Here is a 27,437-nt window from a genome sequence, read left to right on the forward strand (position 1 = left end):
AAATCGAATAAAATGTATCAGACTCATAGGCTACCGCCATCTAACCTCAATTATATAAACTACATCAAAATGTTTGACGAAAAGTTTTATTAGCGCCATCTATTGTTGAGTAGTTACTTAAAGTATAATATTTTTTCAGTAGATGTCATTTTATATTTAAAATCGAATATATATATATAATCAACTATTGCGAAAAGTTCTGAAAATCCGCATATAAATTAAATTGCGACGATTAAAATTGACCTAAACATCATTCGGTTGAGTGACGGAACTCAACGCCAGACCCGAAAAATAAAAATATTAAATGTGTCATTTCGTCTAGTGGCAATCGAACTGCCGACCAAAGCTGACAAGCTGACTGAGGGGTTTGATTTGTAAAATCTATTACACCATAAACAAAGATGAAAAGCTTTTATTAATTTATAAATATAAAAAGGTTAATTGAAAGAAATGTTCACATTCATAATTCGTATAATTTGTTCATCTATTTTCGTATAATTCTGTAATACATAAATAGGTATAACTCAATTGCACAAACACAATACGCTTAAACTAAAACAATACAATGTAAATAAAACTAAAGAACTGGAAGAAAATATAGTCAATGTTTAATTTAAACTTGTATGAAACAAATATCTCCAATAATAATACTAGAAACATAGAAAATGGTAACAAAAATTTATATATATACATGTAACGACAGATCTAACAATAGACAATACGTGTTTTTCTCTATTTTATATATTTTTTAATTATATTATACCTCAAAAGAGGATTTATTTATTCGTTATTTCTTTAATTTACTATATTTTAAATATGGTTTGAAGAGTGGCACAGCACACTTTAAACGTCGTTAGGTCATCTAATGTGATGTTAATTATTTATCGTCTTATTTTGCCGTAACAAATACTAGTTAGTCATTGTCATATTGATTTTTACAATAAATTGTATAATTAAAAAAAAATAACGATAAATTGGTAACTTTTCTAATGTAAAACTTATAGAAAATCTAAACTTTTTTTATAAATTTTGGCACTAAGCTCAAAATGAATGTTTAATAACAAAAAAAATAATGTATAGAAACTAGTGATTACTTAACAATTTCATCACTTTAACTTCCAAAAAATATATTTATTTATGAATTTTGAATATCATTAATTACTTTACTTGACTTTCATGTAATTTAACTTTGACTTTTTTACATAAGTTTTAAAACATTGATTACATTTATTTTGTAAGTGTAAATAAACAGTACAATATTAGTTTACAAATCTTACATCTATTGTCGCCTCAATACAGAGAACTTATTTAAGAAGTGAAGACACAAATTTTGTACTTGCAGTTCAAATTGACAACCATTTTTCGTGAATGAGGAGAAATTATGAACTATAAATTATTATTACGTAATAATTATTGTGATGATCGTTGTTAAACTTAAAATAACTGGAAAAATATTTAATAAAAGTTATTAAAAAAGAATATCGATATTTACACATTATTATTTGTTGAAACGATGCAGACTATATACATAAATAAAACGTTTAAAAATTTACTTTACATCACAGCGATTGCCTGAGAGTCCAACTTATAACTAAATTACATTTAAAATGTCAAAAAAAAAGTAAATTTTTCATTTAAAAATATAATAATAATAAATGTACCGTCAACCTACATACATAATCTTTGGCCTACAGATCTTTACTTTTGTCATTTTTCTTATTGCACATTCGCGCCATTTTATATCTTAGCCTACATATTATCTAACACTGAGAGTGATTATAAATAATCATAAAAATAGACTTAACTAGCAAAAGTTAAAAGAAGGTAATAGTAAATTGAAAAATTCATTAAGTACATAGATAAGTTAGAAAGTATGGCAACGTCCTAACTAGGCGAAAGATCAACTAAATCAATGATAATATTAATAATATAATAATAATTATAAATAATATCGGAATGTTCAAAAATACTAACTATAATAATTTCATTAACTAATCTTATTCATACAACAACAATGGAATTTCTTTTTAAAAATACTCTATCAAAAATTCGTAACTCTGAACAACCTTGACAATTGACCACGTAAAAAATTGAGGTCAGAATAATAAAGATTACTTAAAAAAATAATATGGACACTTCAACAAGTTACAACCTTTAATTGACGGCAGCCGTCCAACGACCCCTCGGGGAACCTGAGACGACACTGTACCGGACACCGAACTTACATACACACTCAATAAATCCAAACATCTATCTAACCGACTCCTCCGCCAATCCTACGCCTATACTTATCATTGCCAAACAACTTAGTCCAGAACAACTCTTCAAAACCCTCATTTCTTCACAACTACTTTCAGAACAGAGTGACCGCGAAGAACTGAGCGTCATCAAGAATGGCGCCGGTTACAAACATGAAACATTAACTTTAACTTCGTCTCCATCATTGTGAGCATTTTCCAAAACATTCATTTAATTCGACTACGAATTAGAATATGACATATCGTGGATTTCTGATTTTATTTTCATGAAATTTGGGTTTTCTGTCTTGATATTTGGTCCTTTTGGACCGAACTGGTAGACGAGACGCGCCGTCGGCACCGACACGAGGACGGACTGACGGTAGTGGTATCGCATCGCCCTGCTGAATTTCTCGAAGGTCATGTTGTCATTTTGCTTCAGCTGACCCCACAGCTTGGCCACTTCATCTGGTTTCACGAACCTGGAAACAAGAAAAATTCAATGTTAGAAATGTTAACAAAAGTAAAAAAAAAAGTTAAATAGCTTCAGCTATACCCCGCATATTGTAAGATAGACAAAAGGAGCCTAGTGTTAAGGCACTCCGCTCTCCATTTATTGCACAATTTGAGATTGTGTGTGATTGCTCACGCCTTGTCTTATTTCTAATAAAATAATTATTTAAAAAACTTCAATAAATTTGCATTATTTTATTTATTGTTCAAGTTCGTTTCTATGGAAAAGAAGTCATCTTTTCCGATTTATTTTTAATTCAAGGTTTGAGTGCAATAGACAAGGTCGATTGTAGATAATAATGTTCACGCAACAATTCTTGTTAATTCACTGCAAATAATTCTTTAATTTATCCTCACAACAGGAAGCCAATCAGTGTCTCAATATTGAAAATATTATTGATAACATAATAATCACGACATATAATTTCAAAATCAATTAAAAAAATCTAGAAAAAGGATTAGAGTAATTGTAACAATTGAAAAAAAAAACATCAAAGAAATTATTTTCAAAATGAATAATTCAAAGTAGCCACATTTGCCGCCTGCCACTCATACTGCTGCTCTACTCACTCTGCACGTGCGGTAATTAAGAGAGTTGCGTGCTGCACAGTGTGTATAATGACAGAGCAACTAGCGTATCTTATCGCCGGTGATCGTTCAGCCAGCCGCGCCAAGTTCACCCGGCTCGTAATGACACCCTCATACAATTTGCCGGCCATTAAGTAAATACTACACGACGTAAATACTCCGTATAATATACAAGTAATCACAGAGTTAAGCCTCTAAGGTTAATCCTACAGTTTAATTTGTATAAAGAAGAATGTAGTACTATTTTTCTTCCATTTATCAGTTCTTCTTAGAAGGAAAAGTTTGAAAACGAAGAGTCACACAACTGACAACAATTATAATTAGATTTTATTTCTAAATAAGAAAAACTATTTTTTTTTAAAGAAAGAACGTATTTAAAGTAAAATTATTTTTTAAGCTAAAGTAAAATGAGTGAGAACTAACTAATATTAATATTAATAATATGGCTTAATAAAGCATGTAAATAATTAAATTTGTAACTTTGGTCGAGTAAGCTCTAAATCTTACCGTTCTCCCCTTTCCAATTATCCTTAATAAATTGAATAAATTAAATAACTTTATTTATTACTATTTATATAGCAATGGCTATTGAAGCAATGGTGTCAAGTGATGCAAAATGTCCAGATAATTGCGATCGGAGTCAAGGCTTACTTGTAGTATTATCTGCGAGCACGTGACCGCCGCCGTCGCCGGTTGCGGCTTACGGGATGATCATGTTGAATGCGTTTATTTATTTTTAACAGTTATATTTAAATTGTAATCTCATATTATTATATATTTTTTTTAATTTTGGTTGACTTTTTCCGCTTTTTGAGAAAGTAAACCACCATAGTGTTTCATTAATATGATTATTATTGTTTGTCTAAAAGAAAACAAATGCTACATTTTTATAAATTTATTAATTAATTCATACATTAGAAGCTAGCATTGAATTTCTCTCTTATACGAAACAATAAAACCACTTCTTATGAATTCAAAATGAAACTAATTTCTTAAAAATATTTAAACTAAAGTTAAAGTATTAGTATTAATATTTATAAATAACATTAAACTACAAAAAATAATTTAACATTGCAAACATAGAGTTATTTTAAAATAAATAAGTGCAAAAACCGCGGCGTTTGCGACGCTGTCCGTATGAAGGGGGTCTATTAGTCTCTAGTACAGTTTACAACGTGGTAGTGAAGCGTTTAGCGACCTTGCTTCAAAGTAAATCAAAAACGTTTTATCACATACACCTATAAAATGACGTCATGGGACATTACAAGGTGCCTGTGAGTATATATGCAATACATACATATGCTATATCTTGGCATATTTCCATAGTAGCCACTTTTTTAAATAAGGTGTTGGTTTCCACCATTCAACATACAGTTACTCGAAATTTTACTGCTTTTCCGTTAATTACATGAGCTATATGCAAATAAAACATAATAAAGAATATAAAAACCAATACTAGCGATATATAACGTGTTAAAATAAATGACAACATTGAAGACTAATTTTTTAAATAAAAACTGAATTACTTTCTAAGCATCTCTTAGCCTTGTTGCTTTTTCTTACTTGGCCTTATTTACTTAGTTATCAAATCGATTTCTTAAGGTCTTCAAACAATGACCAGGATGTGCCTGAACCTGTCATCATCGCCGTAAGTAATTAATGACAATTAATCAAGTCACAGTTACTTGTGAACTACTATTTTGTATTTATCAAATATTAATTTATGTTAATTTTTTAGATTTACTTATTGAATAATTTAAGGTAGAGTAAGGGAGTTGAGTTCAGGTAGAGAAGCAAAATCGCAAATATCATTATTATGTACTGCATACAGCACACAGCATACTGCAGGGTACGCAAAGAGATATATATATGTTTTACATTAACTGGTCCTTTAAAGTGTGAAAGTGATTTCACAGGCGCTTCAACCCTAGATTCCCTTTGCTCACTCTGCATCATCATTTGTACATGGTTACTTAACGGAACTCACGACCTTCGACTCGAACATACAATGCTCGCAGAAACCCCACTGGACGAAGGCGGTCTACTTAATTCTAATTAGTATGAAAGTAAAGACAGTGTCAATGCCGTCTATTGTTAAAGCAAAGATTATGCATAGCAGATACAATTACGTTTATAATTGATTTTTCAATATCACATTATTGAGTCCTTCTTTGAAATAAATGTATGAAATGCGTATCTCGTAAAACCACATATTTTTTTAGCTTCACGCTATATCTCTAATGTAGGGTAGTCATAGGAAACTGTAAAGGAACACGTCGCTATATCTAGGCCAAGATAATTTTAAATCATTTTGTAAAAAAATATTTTGAGATATTGAATGAACGGCATTTGTATTGCACATACAAAAAATTTCACAAATGTTTTTTTTTACTCGACTTTGTAAGAAGGTGTATAATGTTACTTGAGTCGTGTCCATTTCAATTTTTATAATTATACATCGTCATCATACAGATGTAAAATATTCAAGATATTCATATCTTCGACTATAAGGCTGGAGGCGAGTGGACTTCATTCTTCACCAGTGTTTTTTAATTCAGAACAGGCCAACCCATATTGGTACAGGATGCGAGTCACGTAAGACTCCTTGGCCCAGCTGACGACAAGGCCGGGCTATGACCTCGCGGCTGCGTCACTTGCATCCAAATTCACTCAAAGCATGAATCACATATGTATATAGTGGGTACACTCTCTATACCAAAGGACTCCAAAAGGTATTTTGGAGTCCTTTGGTATAGAGATCCTATTGCATGTTTGTGTGGTAGAGTAAAGTTTTCTATGCGTATGCGCATATTATTCTATTTATATATTGACAAAATTATTTTTAATTACTTTTTATATATATTTTTTGTTTTTGAATGAAGGACCCATCGCCCAGACCAATCAAACTGGACTTGGAGAGATCACGTAATTTGCACAATGTCCAAAATAAAAATTATTTTACACTCGTCTCATATAAAATGAAATAAAATATATACCATTATATCATCCCAAATAAAGTTGTTCGAGGTAAATGTTTAAATTTGAAAAGGACCAAGGTTTATCGTTTTGTTATAACCATAGTTATTACCTCTTTTTATTAAAAGTAATAATTTTATTTTATTGAAGGTATTTTGAAATATCTCTTCGACACAAAAATTGGAAAATATTTAATAAGTGCAGGTTCAAATCCAAAATAACTAAACTAAAAAAACTTTAAGGCTCTCAAATCAGTCTCTGTGTCTAAAGTTAGTTAGTGCTTACCCTCTTATGAAATAGACAATTTAAAAACATTTTATATCGAATTGTAAAGCATAAATAATAAAATAATTATTTAAATAATATTATTAGAATCAATCTAATTTTACGATTATTACAGCTGGACTATTACACCTCGAGGACCTCGCTCCACTATTTCAATATCATATAATAAGATGTTTAATATTTTCTTAAATAACCACAGTTCAATTTGCATTTGCCAATTAAATTATTTTTCTTTTCTATCTTTTTCACATCGTGTCCCGCAAATAAATGTGGGAGACAGCGGGAAGTAAAAAAGGCTGAGATACTCTGACTACGGTTTGAGAAGATTATAGAGTTGTTACAATTGTCATTATCATTTTGCAGGTAAAATTTCATAAAAGATCGTGAATGAGAAATGGTAATAAAAATAGTTAAATCTCTATTCCCATTAGAGCATCTAGCGTTGAGACACCTCGTTCTCATAGAGCATAGCTTTCCGTCTGAATTTGAGACCTTATCTTACCAGAAGGGGTAAAGAAAGTATTAAACTCCCACGTCTGTGAATCGAGCCTACTGTTCTAGGTTACGGTACGGCTGCATTCACAGTCTGACGTTGTCCAAAAATAAATTTCTTTTCGTATGTTACAAAATCATTTCTTACAATAAAGTTTTTATTGTATGTAAAAACACAACTTATTATTTAAGTCATGGTTTAGTGCGGCCCATCAAAGCTGCGGTGCCGACGACATGACATGAGACTTTCACAAGCATTGCTGACATTAAAGTTGGTAGAATGTTGAATTTTTCTTTTAATACATATCTAAATATTTTTTAGTATCCCGCATTTGTGTGCGTGTGTGTTACACGCACACAATTTACTGAATGTCAAGAACTTGTCTTAGCACGAGGTTCCATTTGCCTATCCCGCTAGCGTGAAGCTACATTAAAACTATAAAGTAAGAAGTTTTCCACATTGTTTGGGACACATATAACTTTGGTGATAGAAGATTAGCCTACTTTAAATTAAAGATATCTATTCTAAATATTCTATTTATTTGTACCAAAAGAAGACTGATGATGAAAGAAATACTGGCACGTCCAAAACCAGCACACCATATCAATTTTCATATTCTGATCACGAACCACCCCACACGTCAAAGCTAAAGGTCATAATAAACACATTTTGTGGAGGCCAACATATTTGACACGTATATAAAACCAATGAAATGACCTTACGGCATTTAAAGTATTGGCTTTCATGAGCTTGCTTATGGTGAATGGGGTTAAACGTTACTATTAGTATAATATGACTTTTTATGTAAATATTAAAAATAATAAACATTATCTTCATTACAAAAATATTTGATTTATAATTAAGAAAATTTAAATTTGAAACCGCTGACCAGGTACAATGTTAGTTTTTTGCAAATCCTCAGCATAAATATACTGGTACATATGAATTTTTCATGTCTACAATGCAATGTTTGGCATCTTTCCGAGTGATGCACGCGGCTGGTATTTAGCGATACAGGTTTTGTACCGGACCCTTTTTGAATTGACTCTGAGAGAGATTTTTGCCTTGACATATTGTTTTTTTGGTTGAAGAAACTTTTTATATCTATACTTCTTTACTAATGTAATCTATATATATAAAAGGACTTGTCCTCACTGACTGAGGTAAGACGCACGCACAGCCGTAACCGCTGTGCGTAGAAACGTCAAATTTGGACAGATGCTTACTTTCATAATCTGGACATCCACTAAGAAGGGATTTTGAAAAATTTTAATCCTAAAGATGTGAAATAGGGGTTGAAAGTTAGTATGGAAAAAAAATGAAATCGGCACCGATTCTTATAAAATTTGAAATTCAGACTCTTAAAAGTATTTAATTGAATATGTATTTCATAGTTTTCTAGAGTTCATCCCTTAAATAAGGGGTTGAAAGTTTGTATAGAATTTTTCTTAAATGTGCACCAATTTTTATAAAATTTGAAATTCAGACACTTAAAAGTATTTAATTGAACCTATGTTTCATGATTTTTTAGAATTCTTCCCCTAAGGGTGCAAATTAAGGGTTGAAAATTTGTATGGAAAAATTCTTAAATCAACATCGATTTTTATAAAATTTTAAATTTAGACTCTTAAAAATATTTAATTGAACATGTGTTTCATGGTTTTCCAGAATTCACCCCCTAAGGGTGCAAATAAGGGATTGAAAGTTTGTACGGAAAAATCTTTAAATCGCCACCGACTCTTAAACCACCGACTCTTTTAGACTCTTAAAAATATTTCATTGAACACATGTTTCGTGGTTTATTAAAATTCACCCCTAAATAAGTAAGCGAAGCTGCGCGCGTCCGCTAGTAATGTTATAAAACAAAGACACACAAACGTGTGATCGAACGCGCTAATCTCAGGAACTGCTAGTTGGAATTTTTTAAATTATTTTTGTGTTAAGCAGTCCATTAATAAAAGCAGCTATAATAACGTTAACCGTTTCGAATTAAATATATCTAAAACTTCAAAATAATATAAGTTAAGCTTAAAAACAAAATATTTAAAAGTAATTATTAAGCAGCTGGACTCTTCTCTGGGATCCCTGTCTTCTGCCTTATTGAAAAGCGTATTGAGTGTAGAAATTTAACGCCGCGCTCTATCTACCAGAGCAAGATATCGCCACGAGGCACTTTGAGGCCTCAAAGTCAAAAGTCATTACTGATTTCTATATTCACACACATTTTAGTCACAAATATATTTTATTGCTGGATCATCAGCTCCGATAAAAGATATCTTTGTGAATATTTTACACACGTTTTATAATTAAGTAGGAACTGTCAAAAAGTGTCGTTTTCTAGTGATAAGCGAAACGCCAACGTCATGATATCGTATATGATATTATCTGGCTGTAAGTACAAGTGACTTTGCGTTTAACTCCGCATATTGTGCTGATTCAATCTCGATAACACATTATACAATAGTAACGTGTTAAAAAGAGCACAATTATGATAAAATACTTATAGTCCAGAACGTGCTGATACTGCAGATATACATGTGTTCCAGATTGAAGGTATTCTGGCGCTGTCTATAAACTAAAAGGATTTTTGATATATTTTTTTGCTTTGCTTTGCTAGTGGGTGAATTCAGAGTTACCTTGTTACTAGAGGAAAAGAAACCGTCTCGTACGCACGCCACGACTGCCTTCAATTAGGAATATTTCATGATTTTCATTTCCCCACTAAACAAAGACACTCAACAAGCAATATCTTCAAAATTGAGTAGAAAATCCTCCGTCTAATCAATCTTACTTTCATTTGAAAGTGTCACTTCATATTCAAATATAATCACTTTACTATATGATATGTGATGACTTGAAGTATTTTATAATCATTAAACATCATCTAAATCGCATCCACTTTATTGATACCCTCATTAGTTTTATTAATCTGGCCTTCACTGATAATTATGATTAAACATTTAACTTTTAATCTAAGCCTAAGTCAAAAAAACAGTTTTCCCGCTTTATCCCGCACAGAAGGTTACGCACAGAGACAGAACGCCACGTATGATAATAATGCTACAAAAATATAATTTTCATATTAAAATATGAATTTTAAGAGTAAACAATAGAATGTAAAGGAAGTTGACAAGTCAACGTCCTCGCGTGAGAAGTTACAGCGATTACACTTGACCGATATAATTCTAGGCCGAGGAAGCTGTGCCTAGTGCTTATGTAAATAACAACTAAATCTCTCTTCGAATACATTATTTCACTTGGCAATGTCAAGTAAATATTTTTATTTTTGTCAAATGCAAAAACTAAAGTTCACAAGCGTGTAAACGCGGCATTGTGGGTACGATTACCACTCGGGGATATGAAATATTTAATATTTTTATTTCCTCGCTCTAGTAACGAGCCAAAGCGTTGCGTTGCGTTTCCCCACTCGAACGAACCACCCCGCTAGAAAGTGGGAAACGGAAGTTTCTTACTGAGAATGGAATGTCTTAACATTAGGTTCTCAGGTTCCTGCGGCAAAAATATAATAAAGATAACTATGAGTATCCATAACATATTCTAATTGGACTATTCAACACAAAACTAATTTTCAATTGGAACCACAGTGCTCCCTGATATTATACGATCAACTAAAAATTTTTTTTTTTATTAGTAGGACTCACCATAATATAAGGAAAAATAAGGAAAATAATTAAATTATACAGCTGGAATCGAATCGAGAGGGACATTTGCACGAAAAAGCATATAAGTGTTTTTTATGAAATTTACCTTTTATATTTTAATTTTTTTCAAAGTATATTATTGTTTTAAAAGCTTCTACCTATATCTCAATGATAGCAAGGTAGGCAGAACTTAGTGTCAAGACAGTCGATTCATAATAATAAGTTAATTTTATATGCCACAAATATTCGTCCAAGGCGATCTGCTAGTTTAGATCATACGTGCGTCGCTTGCAAATGTTTATGACAACAGTAACGGGTCTTCTCAATCGACTTGGCAAAGGGGAATTACTTTAAACGCACTGCCTTTCGTAATAAATGTATGTACATTTGTACTTGAATATTAATGTTAACCTGACGTCATTATAGCTTATTTACAAGATTTCTTATTATAAGGGATGGTAGTGGATTCAAATTTAGTTCAAGGTATGTTCAATAAAAAGGTTATTCTGGCGTAGTGGGAGTACGCCACTACGAACAGTACGAACGCACGCACATAATATAACGTGCTGTGTTGATAACCGCCACGCAACGCTCAATGTCTCAAAAATGATGTGGAAAGTGGAGTACAGAGTGTCTCAACACGTATAAACGTGACTCACTCTCTCACATTATACGTGAAACCTGTTTTGTAACCTATTTTGTTCTGTAAACTCACATATATTTATATCGATTTTAAAACTCTTATTTACAAAGATTTGTATCGCAGCGCTACATTGCCCTTCAATAGCTGATAAGGGCGTTATCTGTTATCACTCCGATACTTAACCGTCACATTCTATTAAAAAACCATCACAGACAGGTTTACTACAAATAAAATATATTGGCTTTTAATCCAAATTAGAGATATTGCGTGTTGAGTGGCGGAATTTAACGCCGCATTTGGCATAAATTTTAATTAGCCGAAAAAAAACAATGAAACTGTTATAAATTTAACTTTTATATAATTAATTTTTATTATAGGTTCGTAAATCTAGGGGGTTACCCAGAGTGCTTCATCACTTCCGTCAATACTGCGATAAATAAATTAGCAACACTAAAATAACACTGACAAGGCATAAGAGACATGAAGGTCACAGGTGCATTCCCGCCTGAGTTAAATGTTTTGTTCATTGTATAGATATATCTTAGTATAGATGACTACTTTATTAGGTTAAAGATAGTTAAAAAAATTGTAGAAAATAACTAATACATGAATCATTTTTGTATTATAAAAAGATTTCTTATAAGTTTCATTAATCTTTTATTTTTTTAAGTTTCCAAAGTATTATATCAAATATTTTTTTTTCAAATTGTGTGTATAATTATTATAAGCAATTGATTCTTATTAACGAGGCATAGCGCGACGTTGAGCTCCGCCATTTAACACACAATGCCTCCAGAATTCGAATGGCAGTGGATTAATGGCAACGGAGTGTCTTAACACCCAGGTTTTCTCTGCCTACTCTGCCATATGCGGGACGGCGTGAAGCGAGAAAAATATTTTTATTTGGACATATTAAGCATTTTTAAATACGCAGCTTAAACATTCAAAAAAGCTCATCTTATGACGAAGGCGTTTACATTTTTTTAATTTTGTTTTGATGACACATTTCGCCCTCTTGAACTTAAGCAACAATAAACTTTAAAGTACAGTTTTAAAGTTTAAATTTCATTGAATAGCATTAATTTGATTTTCAAATTCTCGCTACGTCGTAGAAGCGATGTTTTGCGGATATTTTAAATGTGATACAACAACATGTTTTTCAGTTGTAGTTCAAAAACACGTTTATTCGAAAACGTGTTTAAAATGCAATCTAGTTACGTATTTTTTAGTAAGGAATTATTTTTTTGTGAATGATCGCTTCTTATTGCTTATTTCTAAGGAAAAAACCAAGAAAGCGGGATACAGCGTGAAGTTGAATAAGACTCGGCAGGGTAGGGTAGGGGGATACAACACACTCTGTTATCACTTACTGCGTGTTGTGTGGCGCAACTCAACGTTAAAAAATGGTAAATCCTAGTTCAATATATAAATCTAAATATATTATTATCCACTTGTAAATAAAAAGTAACATATAAAAAATAACAAGAAGATAAATACGTTCATTCTTGGAAATAGAAACGTAAACTATAAAATTACGTTCGTTCTTCGAAATGTATGAAATAAATAAGAGTAATTTACATAATGAATTCGTCACAGATTATCTGAATCATCAGAATTTTTTTCTTAGGATTTTTTTGTTTTCCCTACTAATTTAATTAATTTTGTGTATTTGGTTATAGTCATCAAATATTTTGAATATTTGGTTATGTGTTCACGGTTTACGTCTCTAACGTTTTAAATATTGAAAAAATTAAAAACATAATGAGTGTAGGTTTGATCCCCACTCGGGGGGATAAATATTTAAATTAATTTAATTTCTCCCCTCTACTAAGTTAAAACCGCAGCAAAAATGATAAATACAAAAACTATACATTTTCAAAAATGTTCTTCAGTGTATATATAACATGCATCTTTCTTTCTTTATAAATTATAAATATGTCTTTTAATATTTCACCTATAAGTGTTACATATAGTATATCAAGTGTTATGATACCATATATTAATATTTTATTGTTTTTCCATACTAAATGAGTTAAAGGCATTGTGTGCCTAATGCTCAGGTCGCTTCAGTATTGACAATGGTCTCACAAATAGGATTACGTCATTTCATAGGTAGTATAAATGTACAATACATACATACAAACATATAAAAATTGATGTAAATACGCTTTATATATATTGTAATTTTGTATGTACGTATTTTTATTTTAAAGATTAATTTAAAAAAATTCTACTCTCTGAAAAGGGTAAGTTATATAATTTAATTTTTTATGTTTAATAAAAACAATTAAATTAATTGTTTACGGTTATATATTTATAAGAATTCATTTACATAATATAATAGTGTTTGTTCCAAATATTATAAAAGTTACAAGAAAATGAGCGATTGAAATATAACAGTTTCTCGCTGTCTCTCACGCATAGGAGGGCACTTTGCTTTGCTACTCAATGAAAATAATACATTCACCTGAAAGAAAATCAAACTCACAATCGTTTATATAAAAAAACAATACGAAAATTCAAAACTGATTTTATAGTTAGAAATTATATTAAATGTGGGTTTCATTTAAAGTGGTTAAAAAGACAAGTTTTTGTCTGTAAATGGTCACGTTTAATTCCAAAGACGTTTCAAACCGTTTTATTTCTGTATTTAGAGTTCGTTATAAGTTTTTAGTTGTATCCGACATATGGCCATGTGTGCACTTTTATGACAGTATTCGCTCGCATGTTGAGTAGCGGAACTCAACGCCACACTATATGATAACTTTCTTTTCGCCTATTTCCTTTAATTGCAGAACAAAGGCCCCCTTCCTTGTAGAGCATCAATCGATACGTATTATATGTATATTTTCAAATACGTTTATTAAAAATTCTATACAAAAAAAATCTACTAATAACGACATATAAGAAAATTAGCAGACAGATATTATTATTTTATTTCTATTTTTTCATTGCATTCTGTTGAAATTATATTCCAAAAATACAAAACTAAAAAAACCAGTAGGTACTCGTACAGCAAGACCTACTTCAAAAATCTTATTTTAACCTATTATACCAATCGCTTAGTTATAGATACTACACAAATGATTAAAAAATATTCAATAAAAAACAGATTGTAGTTCAACGGAACCCATTCTCTACACCGACTCTAGTTTTTACTATAAACTGTTGACGTGAAGTTTTTTGCTCGCTAACGTGTGTAGTTGCAAACTTAACTCGTTCACGAGATAATTCACGTTATCCTCATGCTATCTCGCTCTTGCCTGTTAATTGCACGCTTTGTAGAGTCTTGCCTTTTTATCGGTATCATTTGATTTGGCATATCTGCGATTGGATCGCCTAATCTTTGGATGTTTTGCTTTAAGAGAGCATAGAGTTGATTTATTCCTCATTTTTTTTTGCATTTATTTTGTCTATTACTGTTGCTGCCGCTTCTGTCCGTCACGTCACTGGGAAGAATGAATTATTTTTAATCGGTGTCGGTTTTTAAAAAAACAAAGCGTAGCGTTAAGTTAAATCACTCTACAAATGATGTTTCGAAAATTGGGCAGTTCGTGGGTAACAGTGTCTTAACACTTTGCAGGAAACAGCGTGAAGAAAAAAAAAGGCCAACACAGTAATAACAAACTCCGTACTCCACTTTCAAGGCAATGCGTGTTGAATAGCGAAACTCATCACTGCGTTTGTCTTATCATCATCACTACAAGAACGAAGTAATGGAAATAATTCAATTCCCTGCGTGGGTATTGAATCCACAATTGTCGCACTTACAGAAAGAAGCTGTGCCACGGCGGCCTACGTTGCAGAGCCAATACGTAATGGAATGTATAATTTATTTTGACTGTATCCAGAATTCGTTTTAAAATTCATCTGCCAACCGGAAATTTGTAGTAAATACTACAGAAGCTCAATTTAAAATACTTTAAAGAATCGATAAAGCGAATACTTTTAAATGCTTCTTCTCAGTTCACCGAAGACTGTTACAAATTGTTATTGTTATAAAATATATATTTACGGTACTATTCTATTTTTACTTTATTCATCTCTATATTGGATAGAATGATGAAAAACTTAATGATGCGTCATTTTGTTCATCGTTGTCTATTTTTACATTATACAATTCACATTTTTTATACTTATAGACTACTTTACACGAGAAATATGTAAAAAATCAATGAATATCAGTAAAAAATGAAAATACTCGATAAATCATTCTGTGATGATTAATTCGATTAATCATAAGCTTATTTATTTCATAGAACTGCTATGAAATGTTTTCGAAATGTTGACATTATAATTTTGGCCAAAAACCGGATCGAATGTAATATTTGACATATAATATTATTTTATAGCTCCTAATGTTACTGTTACTACTGTTTGCCTAATGTAGCAGAGTAGAAAGAGGAAAAATTGTGTTAAGATATGCTGCTCTCCATTTTTTTTCCAATTTTTTCCTTTTTCCCACAGTTTACCGAGTTACCAGAGCGAGGATATATAAAGATATAATTTTTTCGTGTAAAACATATATTATAATAATGGAAATAAACAGAGTAAACCTTTTAACATGCCTAATGAAAGCAGGCATACTCCACCAGGCATATTAGGTCATGTGTGAAAAAAACAAAGTTTTATAATATATTTGTATAAATGAAACCGCAGCATTACAGTTACAATGACGTTAATGCATTGTTTGAATGTGTCATACACTTATTGTGTGGTGCCTTACAAAGAGATGTGTAGAGTATTGGTAATCTGTAGCTGGTGGATTGACGTCAATAGAGTTCCAATATCTATCTTTTTTTAGCTTCACGCTGTAACCCCCACGTACCAGGGTAGGTAGAGGGAACTTTGGAAGCATTGCGTGTTGATTGACGGAACTTATGGTCGTGCTCTGCCTTTTTACAGTTTCGCCACTTAATAGCGCAAAAGCGATGCTACACGTTATATATGTATATTGTATAGCAAGTACATACATTTGTGTGCACATGCATATGGGTAGAGTATACGCAACGCAAACCAATTCCACAGATAATTATTAAAATTGACATAACAGGGCCCACATTTCGTTATCTTTCGTACAAAATTGAGTAACTTGTTACCGAGGCTGTTGACACCGCTACACTGACAGACACTCAGACAGTGTTATACTAAATAAATACTAGATAACCTTCAAAAATGCCGGGCAGTCCCTGCAATGTATGTATGATATGTGTTTGCTATTAAACAGAGAGCCACCTAGCGACGAGTAATAACATTTTTGTAGTTTACAGTTTTTCGAACATATATATTATATAGATTTTCAGAGTTAATCGATATTTGGGCGAAAAAAAAAAACAAGTGCTAAGTCACTTTCCACGTAAAGTATTGAATACATAGATTTTTATTTTTTACCGGGGACTTTCACATCCACGTGTCTAGTCAGTCATGACTCATGAATGTCCCTATTGTACAAGATGATGTCAAATTCGATAAAGTTTGTGCGACACAACACTATAATTTCTTATTAATATTCACGAATAGGTTCAATCATTAATACTTATGAATCGTCATTATTAGTGTCTACACTCATACAATATATTTCACAGAAAATGTCATTATTATTTAATTTTTTCAGTGTCAAAATAGTCAAAATAGTGTAAATATTTACATGTGGAGAATTATATAATTTAATTACTGATTAAATAAACAACAGAGATCATTCTTACTTTAACAAGCGCAGACGACCACACATTCATGTACTGTAATAACTTACATACATATATACACACACACATCGTAAATATATGTGTGTGTGTACATATGTATGTAAGTGTGTGTATATATCGTTATCATGGAGCTGCTAATGACCAGTTGTTTTGGGTTAAATTAATTAAATTACTTTTATACAACTAAGTGTTACTTAGTTGTATAAAATTTATTATAATTATAAAATAAATATATAATAAGTATGTATTATAATTATAATTGATTCTTAAAAATTGCAGCCTTATTCGTATGTTTTTCATTAAAATACAATGTAAATGTATATGTGTATAAATTAAATGATTATAGACATATACATTTATATATACATATTTTATAGTAAAAACAGTAAAAAAATATTGAGAATGAAACAAATTTAGATCTTGACAAGTTGCCAGACCAGTCTTTCGCAGTATTTCCCGAGTCGCTCGCTGACTGCGTGCGTGTGTGTGTGTGTGTGGTCATACGCTATAGTATATGTATATGTGTGAGAATCGACCGCGGGGGAATCCCACAGTGCAAAATGTCAGCTTATTTAGGCTTCTTAGAAACTGTATATATTTACAATTAAATTAAAACAGCGTGTTTTGTAATTTCTTTATGCATCACTTGTGTTGATATCCTACTGCATTAAACTAATAATTAGAATAGATTCTAATAATCGATTCGAAGACATGCGCCCCCACTGCGCCACGAGAGACTCTATCGATGATAATTGCATCATATAAACTTGACGTATCATTGGCCGTAAAATTGATAATAATATCTATTACTGATGTACAATACATTTTATATCTTATTATTGAAAATCGGTCAAGTGTGAGAAGTAGGTATAGATACATAAAGAGTTCCGCATCACATGATTGTGAGATAATGATGTGTGTACTCGTATATTGTTTGCTATCAATGTTTTAGGAGATATTTGAATGAAGGTTCCATTTATTTATTTTAATTTAACGCATCTCTGTATGTATATGTATCCTTTCTTAGTCAATGAGCAATGTTCTTTTCATACAGTTACTGGTTGTTACCAATATCTTAATTTGCCTGGAATGTATGGCATAATTTGTAAAATCCCATTTCAGAAATTTTGGGAAATCCTCTTTGGAGTGTAGAGTCCAGCGCGACGTATGAATGTAAACACGGCGATTATGGTTTCGGTTCCCGCACGGGGCAATGAAATATTTAATATTTTCATCTCCCTTTTTCTATCAAAAAAGGGAAAGACAAAGCGCGGCGTTGAGTTCTGTAATGAATATAGAACTCATTACGAACTGAACAATGCATCAAAAATTCAGCGGGAGTAGGCAAGGGAAGTGTCTTATTGGAAAAGGAATGTTTTAACACTAATTTCTCCTGCCTACCGTGCTGCTTCTGTTTCCCTCTGTAAATTGTCCTACATGCGAAATACAATGTAAAGCTTAAAAGAATAGTACCCTTAAAACAGAAAATGTAAATATTCATTCCATATATTAGTTACACTCGTTGGGTTATATCCTAGCTCATTAGGTGACGTCACTTAATAAGTACATTAGAGATAGTTAGCGTCAACTTATCGTTTAATTTTTAATTATGTTTAATATGTTCTTGGTAAAGTGAAACTCTGTAGTACCTATAGTACCTATAGATATCTGCTCGCTTCTTGTTTTCCTATATTTTTTTATTAAGTTTCAAGGAAAAAAATTTTTTGAGTATATTTTATAGAATTTGCGTGTTGAGTGACGGAACTCAACGCCGTGTTTCATCTTGTTACCAGAGCAAATCTACCAAATGAGATTCGAACCTGCGACGCGCTTATAGTGGAACGGCCTGTCTCCTATAAATGTTGTTTTTGTTATATTTTTTCAGCATAAAGCTACCAAAATTTCACTTTTAAACGTAAATAGGGCAAACCTCCAAAGCCACGTGACGTGCCGAACGTGTTCTCTTACTCGTATATACATACTAGTGGACCCGGACGCGGCTACGCCTGCTTCAACTATAAGAATTAAATATATTCATGAAATTATTTTCAATTCTCAATAGAATTAGTAAGAAAATATAAGCTCAAATAATCAAAAAGAATAATAAGTAGATACACATTATTAGAAAAAAATATCTGAGTTATTGAAATGAACTAACAAAAGGATTAAAAGTAACTAAAGGATAGGTATTCTTAATATTAGAAAAAGTACCTAAAGTTTTCTGTACGTGCGTACATAGATATCGACTCTACGAAATAACTAAACATTTCTCTCTATTAAGTAGGATAATTTTAGCGGGCAATATCAAATAAAATAAGAAGAGAATCAAAGTGTATTTTAAATTAATTATAAACAGCAAATAAAGTTCGAAAATGTATGAAAATTTATAAAACCGTCAACGTCATCTGCCCGTTCGCGTCGGTTATACTGTGCCGCCCGCTAGGTGGCTAGGTCATTTGGAATCAGTGACATCTCCTTAGTTATTTATTAGTATATTATACAGTAAACTATAATTTGAATCTAGATAAAATGCTAAAAGTTTATTTTCATAAGGATGAATATCAAAACGTCGCGGTAGCGGTCGCGTAGCAACGACGGTTGTTATTAACATGGCAGAATAAATTGCATGTCAAATTAGAATGTACTTTAAAATATATTAGTATATATGTGTAATGTAATGTTATATAGCCTATAGCACTTCAGAAGAATGCAGCTTTCATACAAAACAAAAACAATGAAAATCGGACCAGTAGATCCAGAGATCTTAGCGTTCAAACAAACAAACAAACAAACAAACAAACAAACAAACAAACAAACTCTTCCGCTTTATTATATTAGTATAGATACATGAATTCAATGTTATTTTAGAGCGGAAGTAGGCCAGAACTTCACTGAATTTTTCATCTCAACGCAAAAACAAAAGAGAAACGATGGTAAAATTCGTAAAAGACGCTCGACCCGGAAACGGGAGTCTTACTAATCAATATAATAGGGCCACTATGAGAAAAAAATATATATAGCAGCCATCTACTCACAATTTACCGGACGAACGAAATTCAACTCTGTTTTATAAAGAATAAGAATCATTATAGCTTTCACTGAAGAAATACGAGCTGCCCTAGTTATAAATAGATTTTCACGAAAAGAAATGTTACAGGGACTTTGGTGCAAGCGTTACACAGAGTAATTTGTTAAACAGAGGGCTCGGGAGTTTATTTAAGACATATTACTAAGTTATTTTTGTTTAGAACATCTAATTAGGAATAATAAGATTTTAAGATAACTTTCGCGAACATACGTATATATAGAATACCTATATTAGAAAACAAAATAAAAATAGCTTGTTTTTTTTACTTAATCACTATGATAGATAAATCGTAGCGTTAAATACCGTCACTCCACAGGTCAATGTGTCGAAAAATTTGACAAAAACTGGGAATCAAAGTGTCTTAACACTACGTTCCGTCTGCCTACTCAGTAAGACAGTATTTAAATACTAGAACTTTAAACCAAACCATATTTATCGATCTCGTATTACAAAACACAAACCATACAATTTTAAGGCACAACATTAACCAATAGTTACTATAACATATATTATTATTAAAATTAATTGAACTTATCTGGAAGTTAATTACGTACCGGATGGACGTAGAGTTATTGTATTAATTAGTATTTGTTATATTAATATTAATAATGATTAGGATTTCACGCCTGTTGTTGTAAACAAGGACAATTGTTCGTCTTTGCTGAGGTATTTATGTATATTTTATGGTATGATCCAATTTTTATCTTTTTTGTACTGAAATGTCAAACAATTGTTAAAGTAGGGTTGAAATATTTCGTTATTATATAATTAATAGACTTGTTTCTAGCTCATTTCGTCTCATATCTCGCTTATAGCATAGTAGGCATAGGAATAGGCCTCGTTTTGTTCAATTGTTTTAATGTCAACTACAAAAATCTACAATAAAAATATTTATTTTCCCAGGATCCCTCCACCTACCCTGAATATGGGATGCGGCGTACAACTAAAAACACTCCTTGAACTTTCCCACATCTACGACGCGCAGGTTCGTCTATACTTTGTCTATGAGTCACTTGGTAAAAAAAGAGATTTATAATGTATAGCTAAACATGTATTGATAAACACTAAATTAAAATTATCAATATAAGCGAATTAAACACAGCTTCGCCCGTTTAAAGTTATTGTTATATAATAGGTTAATTATATTTTTTTACATAAATTGTAGTTTTCTTGTAAATCCGTTCAGCTATTATATATAGTATTACAATAATAAATAAGAAGTAAGATAGTATTACAGATAAAAATTACTTAAGAAATTATACAAAAGAAAGCTCTGTGATACACTGGCCCGCTCTAATTTCCCCGGACCACACTCACAGACGCAATTAAGGAAGGAGGGGAGAAAAATGCGAGAAAAAATCGGAAGCTGCGACACGTGACTAGATGCTTCCCGGCCGTCGCCATGGCAACGGGGGTACGTTTATTTTTGTCCAAAGCGGGGGTGTGCTCGTAGAGCTTTTGCGAAGAGCTTATATATATATATATATAAATATATTTATTTTTGTATGTTTATATGATTTTTAGTAAGTAATTGGTATCTTTTATTACTATTAAGAGATAAAAATGGGCATTTTCGATCATTCTTGTTGTTTGTTGAATTTCTAGCAGGGTAGGTAGAGGGAACTTAGGAAATTAGTGTTAAGACACTTCATTCCTGTTAAGACACTTCCGTTGTTTACTCTCCGAAATCTGGAGGCATTGCGTGTTGGATGGAGGTACTCCAGAGCTAACAAATAAAAATATGAAATATTTCATCTTAAATTAGATGTTCTATTGAAACAAGAATAATGTTCCATACTATTACCAAAAGTCGAGTACTCTTGTTACAGAATCGCTCCACGTGTACGCTCAGAAGCGCAAGGCGGAAGCGGCCTTGAGAATGAAAAAATCTATACCAGTGCAGAGACCCGCCCTACTGCTAGAAAAACTTCAACCTACTTCCGCTTTGTAGTTGTCTTTGCTCATAATTTTGTTTTCGATATCTATACCAATATTATACATTTGTTTGGTTGAGAACGCTTATCGCAGGAACTATTACTAAGATTTGAAATAAAATTTCTTCTTTTGAAGAAATTCTTCTTGTATGAGAAAGGCATAATATTTTGCTTTGGAATAAATATTAGAGATTTTATTGTAATTACAACAAGTATAGAAATTTTGTTGAATAATTCTTTATTTTTTATATTATAAGGATACGCGATCTATGAAAATAAGTTCCTTGAGCTAACTAAGCTGCAATTTTTTTATTATTTTTACATTATATATAGATATACTCAAAACAATATATGCGAATACAAACAAAACAAAAGGTCACGGCAATATAAAAACAACAATTGTATAACAAAAAAGAGCCTTCGTTTTTATGGCAAGTGACCGTTTCATTAATAAGTAGAAATTAAATATCAAACAAGTATTTATTTGTTACAGCTAAAATAAAAGATCCTTTTACAGCCTCCTTAAAGACATTGACGGAGAAATGTGTTACTAAGATTTAAGTAGACAAACTTAAGAAGACAAACCGCGGCGTCAAGTTTCGCCACTTAAATTCAATGTCTTAAAAATTGGATGAAAAGTGAAAAACGGAGTGCTTTAACACTAGGTTCCCTATTAGTGTCCTGCTAAATAAGGAATACAACGTAAAGCAATTTGTACCTCAGGACGAGTCATGGTAGTAGTGTTATACCTTATATATATTTGCTGTGAATGAACACATGACAGTGCAAATATAAATGTATGTAATATACAGTACGCTCACATATTCCGAGAATTATTTAACTACCAACCGACCGGTTTTCACGAGATAATACTCTTCAACGCTACAAGATTTCATTTTACATTAATAAAAATGGTTATACCTGTCAAACTATATTTAGCTTTGACAAAGTTAGGTAGGCTTAAAATAGATAATTTAACTTAACTTACCTTCATCTTAAACTTTATTTTAAAAATTGAAATAAATAAAAAAAACTAGTAATAATTGTATAGAAACAAAGTTAAATATAAGCCATAATATACAATGACAGAGGTTAAAAAATTGCGACACGCCAGACGAAGCACAAGATTGAACCCATAAAAACAAACTTTAAACTGCACGTCATTTAGAAGAATATGGACTTTAAGCAGATGGACATAACGGTCAAATCAATGATATTATATATTGTGCTAATGTGAGAATCAAACGAGGACAAAGCTAAATGAGCAAGGTGAAGGCAAACTATAAAAACATGTGCTGTTGCATGAGAACGTAAATAACTCAATTATATGAACGAGATGACTGGAAACAAATCTATATTCTTATATACGTATTAATATTAAAAATCCGTAGAATTAGTTTACTTGAACTTGCTAATTGAGAAAAATATTTATATCTCAGTCAATATTTTATATACGAATATGTGTTATAAAATATTAAATTTTAATTGGAAGATGTACATATATATAGAGTACTTTTCATTTTTAACATTGAAAAATAATAGAAAATAGACTTATTTTCATTTTACAAATGAGTACAACTTTTATGTAAGCTCATTTCCTGTTAGAAAATGTCTTATTTGATACGAAACGTGCGGAGGCGGCTGGTTTGACGTTATCATAATTAGAATAACCTAGCCCAATGTAAATACTGTTGTAGGCACTAGAATAAACATTCTAAAAAACATTATAATAACATATGTATACGAGGAAAATGTAGTGAAATAACTAAAGTAAGGTTTTTTTTTTTTGCTAAAAGAAACCAACACGTGTTTTAACAAAATATTAAAATTGCTGCTGCTGCTATATCAAATACACCACAAGTAGCCAATTTTTCAAGAGCCTTAGAGCTCTATTAGTGAATTTTTAGTATTTTTATTTGAACAGGACCTGTCTGTAAAGTGACTTTGGCAGTTTTTTGGCCTGCGAAGGTCAGTCTTGAATACGGTTATAAAAATACATTGATAATAAAAACTTTAATGCATTAAATGATGAATATTTTTTGTGTGCCAAATACAAAATGGTGCCTTGAGTCTCTGTAGCAGCTGTTGTAAGTAGGTATAGTATATATTGTTATATTACTTTGGTAAAGTTATTTAGTAAATTTAAATAAAATAATACAGAACATTGTATTAGTAGATATTAAATGATCCGACATGGCATTATATGTACCTAAGATATTCTTTGAATGCAAACATATAATTAGTCTACCCAAAATAAGTATAAGTAGATGTTTTTATAACATTAAATAATATATCAACAGTTGCAATGAGCTTGATGTGACTATTTTTAAAATGCTAAGGATATTCAATTCAGAATTTTCTGATATTAATTTTATATATTAGCTAGTAATTTATAGATTAAAAATGTCGACTATTAACTCATATAGCGCGAAGCATTAAGTGCGCATAGTAATTAAAATAATGTAAAGTCATTAAAATTCTCGACAGCATTAACAATTGATGGTTAAAGCGAAGAAGACGTTGATGTTCAGTGGTGGTGGTATCTTCGTATTTTTAAAATAAGTTGAGCTTAAAGAACTAAAAATAAAACTATAAATTTCGGAAAGTTAGTGAATAATAATTTATCATTTTCCAGTAAAAGTTATGTTTATAGTTTCAGGCTATTTTTGTATGATTTATATAAATCTTGTAATTTGTGAGAGTTATTATTTAAAATGCTCTACGTAGAGCCTTTTCTCTTAAAGGAAGTGTTTATTTTGCTCTACATTGATTGCATTGCTCTATAGTCTCAGTATCTTAAGAAATATTAATCTTCGAAATGATAAATTAAACTAGTTCTTTAGTTAACGTAAAACTAATTCTTAAGTTATCTGATAACATTTTTTCCTAGTATTACGCAATAAGCACTTCCTTGATAATATTTTGTTATTATTTATCAACTCCTTATCGCTTACTCTAAATAAAATTCGTCATATATTTAAATTTTTATACGTGAAATCGATAAAAACTTAGTTTTGTGTATTAGGTTTATATAAAATTTATAACTGATATTTAAGTTTTATAAAGAAAAGACCGAAAGAACATAGAAAAAGCTCTACATCTAATACAGAATATATGAAACTAGTTATTATTTTTTACGATATTTTAATTTGAAAAATTTACAGTTGCTTTGAGCTTTTTTATAGTTCTTTGTGAATAATTCTGATCATGAATGTAGATTATGCAAAATAATTACTGTTCGAAGGATATAATCTAATGCACTTTTTATAAGTAAATGTAAACTACCTTAAACGACATTCAATAACATATTTGAAATAGCTATTCGCATTTCATTAGTAGGAATCATCGGTTTACTTCATGTTTTTATATATGTTCTGATCTGTGCACATGTATGCGCATATATAACATAGGTAAGTATGTGTCTCACAAGACAATGGTGGAGCCTTCGAGCGTTAATGTTCTGTGTACTTGCATCGCCATAGCCGCGGCTGTAAAACTGTTTATTACGCCCACGTGCCTCGGACGTGATAAATTATGGATGAGCGGAACACACGAGATGCGCTGACGACTGATGCATACCACGACACGTTTTACTTGATACATCTAATTATAAAATGTAATATGACATACGTACCTAAACTTTCCTTGCTGGTGATCCTCCCATTTTATTATCGATGGGCAATACCGTTCGTCGAGCAAAAGATTCCTCAGAAATTCTGGCACGGACACGCTTCTGGGACGCTTGCATACTTTTCTGCCGGTCCCTTTCGGTCGGCCGGGGGGTCTTTTGAACATTTTCCGTTTTTCTTCTTCGTCTCCAGATTTGCTACCGTCACTACCGTACGAACACTCCGGCGAGGCGGTCTCAGATGAGCGGAACACATCCTCAGCATCGTCGCTGGAGTCTGCGGCGTGTAGCAAGCTAACATCATTCGGCTTATAGTCAGACGCGTAAAGCCTGTTTTTGTGATCCAAAGAGTCCAAATCTAACACTGTTTGAGCTGGCTCGTGACTTGGGTAGTTGTCACTTTCTGTGTATCTAAACAACGACGTGGGTCGCATTAGCTCCTCGTTGATGCGGGTGTGCAGTTTGTCATAGATGACGTCCGCAATCCTCCGCGACTGGTTAGTATCCACATTGGGGTGCACCATTCTTTGGAAGATCTCTTCCCGCCTCATGTGTCGGAGTTCCATACCAGAAACTTTGAAATTATAAAACGGCACTTCATACTCGCTAAATCCTTGGGTCATGGCACAATCTATGATCCAGTATGTGGTGTCATCGGGCGACCACTCGACTACAGATTTGTACTTCCAATCTTCCTGACGAGTTTCCCGTGAGTTCAAGAGGGTGTGGTACACATTCGCGGTATTATCAATTTCTGGTTCGGCGAACATATCGTAATTATTGTAATAGTTGCCGTAGATGTATGTAGGGTTCCCTTTCTTGAAGACTTGGAAGTCTTCGAGGCGCGTCGGCGCAGGTGGTGTGGGGGGGAGGAGGAAGTCGCACATGCTTTGATCGTAGGGGCGCGCGTAGTCGATCATTGCGAGCGGCTCGGCCGGCGTTTCGCGACGGAATGAGCGGCGGGCTGTGGGAGCGCGTTATTCATACTGCGATATCCAAAGTTGTTTGTTTACATGGCAGCGGGCTCCCCGCCCCCGCCCCGCGCGGCTGCGTAGCGTAGGCCGGAGGGCGCTTCTTTGTACTACGTTGTTGATATGTTGATAGTGGTTTTTTATCTATGCGTATTGATCCTTAGCCACTGTAATGTATGAATAAAAATATATTATGTTTTCTTAAATATATGTCGAGGCCGTCGTCGAGGCGCAGAGGCACACTCGGGGAAATGAATTATGAATTAAACCCCGAATGGGGATCCAAGCCACAACCGTTTCATTTGTCGCTCTGGTAACAAGGCAAAGTGCAGTGTTGAGTTTCGCCAGTCAACAGGCAATGTCTGGAAAATTCGGAGGAAAATGGAGAACCGAGTGAGCTTAGAACACTAGCTTCTCTATGTCTATCCTTGCAGGGTATGTATATAAGATGTATGTATGTATATAATATAAATTTTAGTAATGTACGTATACACCTCGTAGATACTTGTGAAATGCACTAAGCATTCTACATTATTAGATAAGAATGCAATACTTAAATGAAATACGATTATTTACATTGATAGTGAAATTGACCTATTTTTTTGTATTTTTCTTTCCTAAGTGTGGAATAACACTTAAAAAATGTTTAAAACAATAATAATGTGTCTATAACTTTTCCATTCAAACAAATTGTATTGTATATATTTCTTTGGT

At 32.1% G+C, this 27,437-nt stretch overlaps 1 protein-coding gene across 1 annotated transcript; it reads right to left on the bottom strand.

Moving 5' to 3' along the window:
• Positions 1–456: 456 nt before the first annotated feature.
• Positions 457–26,747, bottom strand: LOC146531714 (uncharacterized). Its single transcript, XM_085198182.1, has 2 exons — positions 25,759–26,747; positions 457–2,719 (listed from the first exon to the last, which is right to left on the bottom strand). Exons 1-2 carry the CDS (start codon positions 26,670–26,672, stop codon positions 2,479–2,481), a joined length of 1,155 nt encoding a protein of 384 aa, XP_085054308.1. The 5' UTR covers positions 26,673–26,747; the 3' UTR covers positions 457–2,478.
• Positions 26,748–27,437: the final 690 nt, after the last annotated feature.

This window comes from Heliconius melpomene, chromosome 15, assembly GCF_056956725.1.
Source record: "Heliconius melpomene rosina isolate 202511_hmr_F chromosome 15, ASM5695672v1, whole genome shotgun sequence".
In the NCBI taxonomy this organism is placed as follows: Eukaryota; Metazoa; Arthropoda; class Insecta; order Lepidoptera; family Nymphalidae; genus Heliconius; species Heliconius melpomene.

Coding starts and splice junctions, on each gene's coding strand:
- LOC146531714 (XM_085198182.1), bottom strand. CDS start 26,672: ATGATCGACTACGCGCGCCCCTACGATCAAAGCATGTGCGACTTCCTC. Junction 2,720..25,758: donor CACCAGCAAGGAAAGTTTAG/GTACGTATGTCA, acceptor TCTTGTTTCCAG/GTTCGTGAAACCAGATGAAG.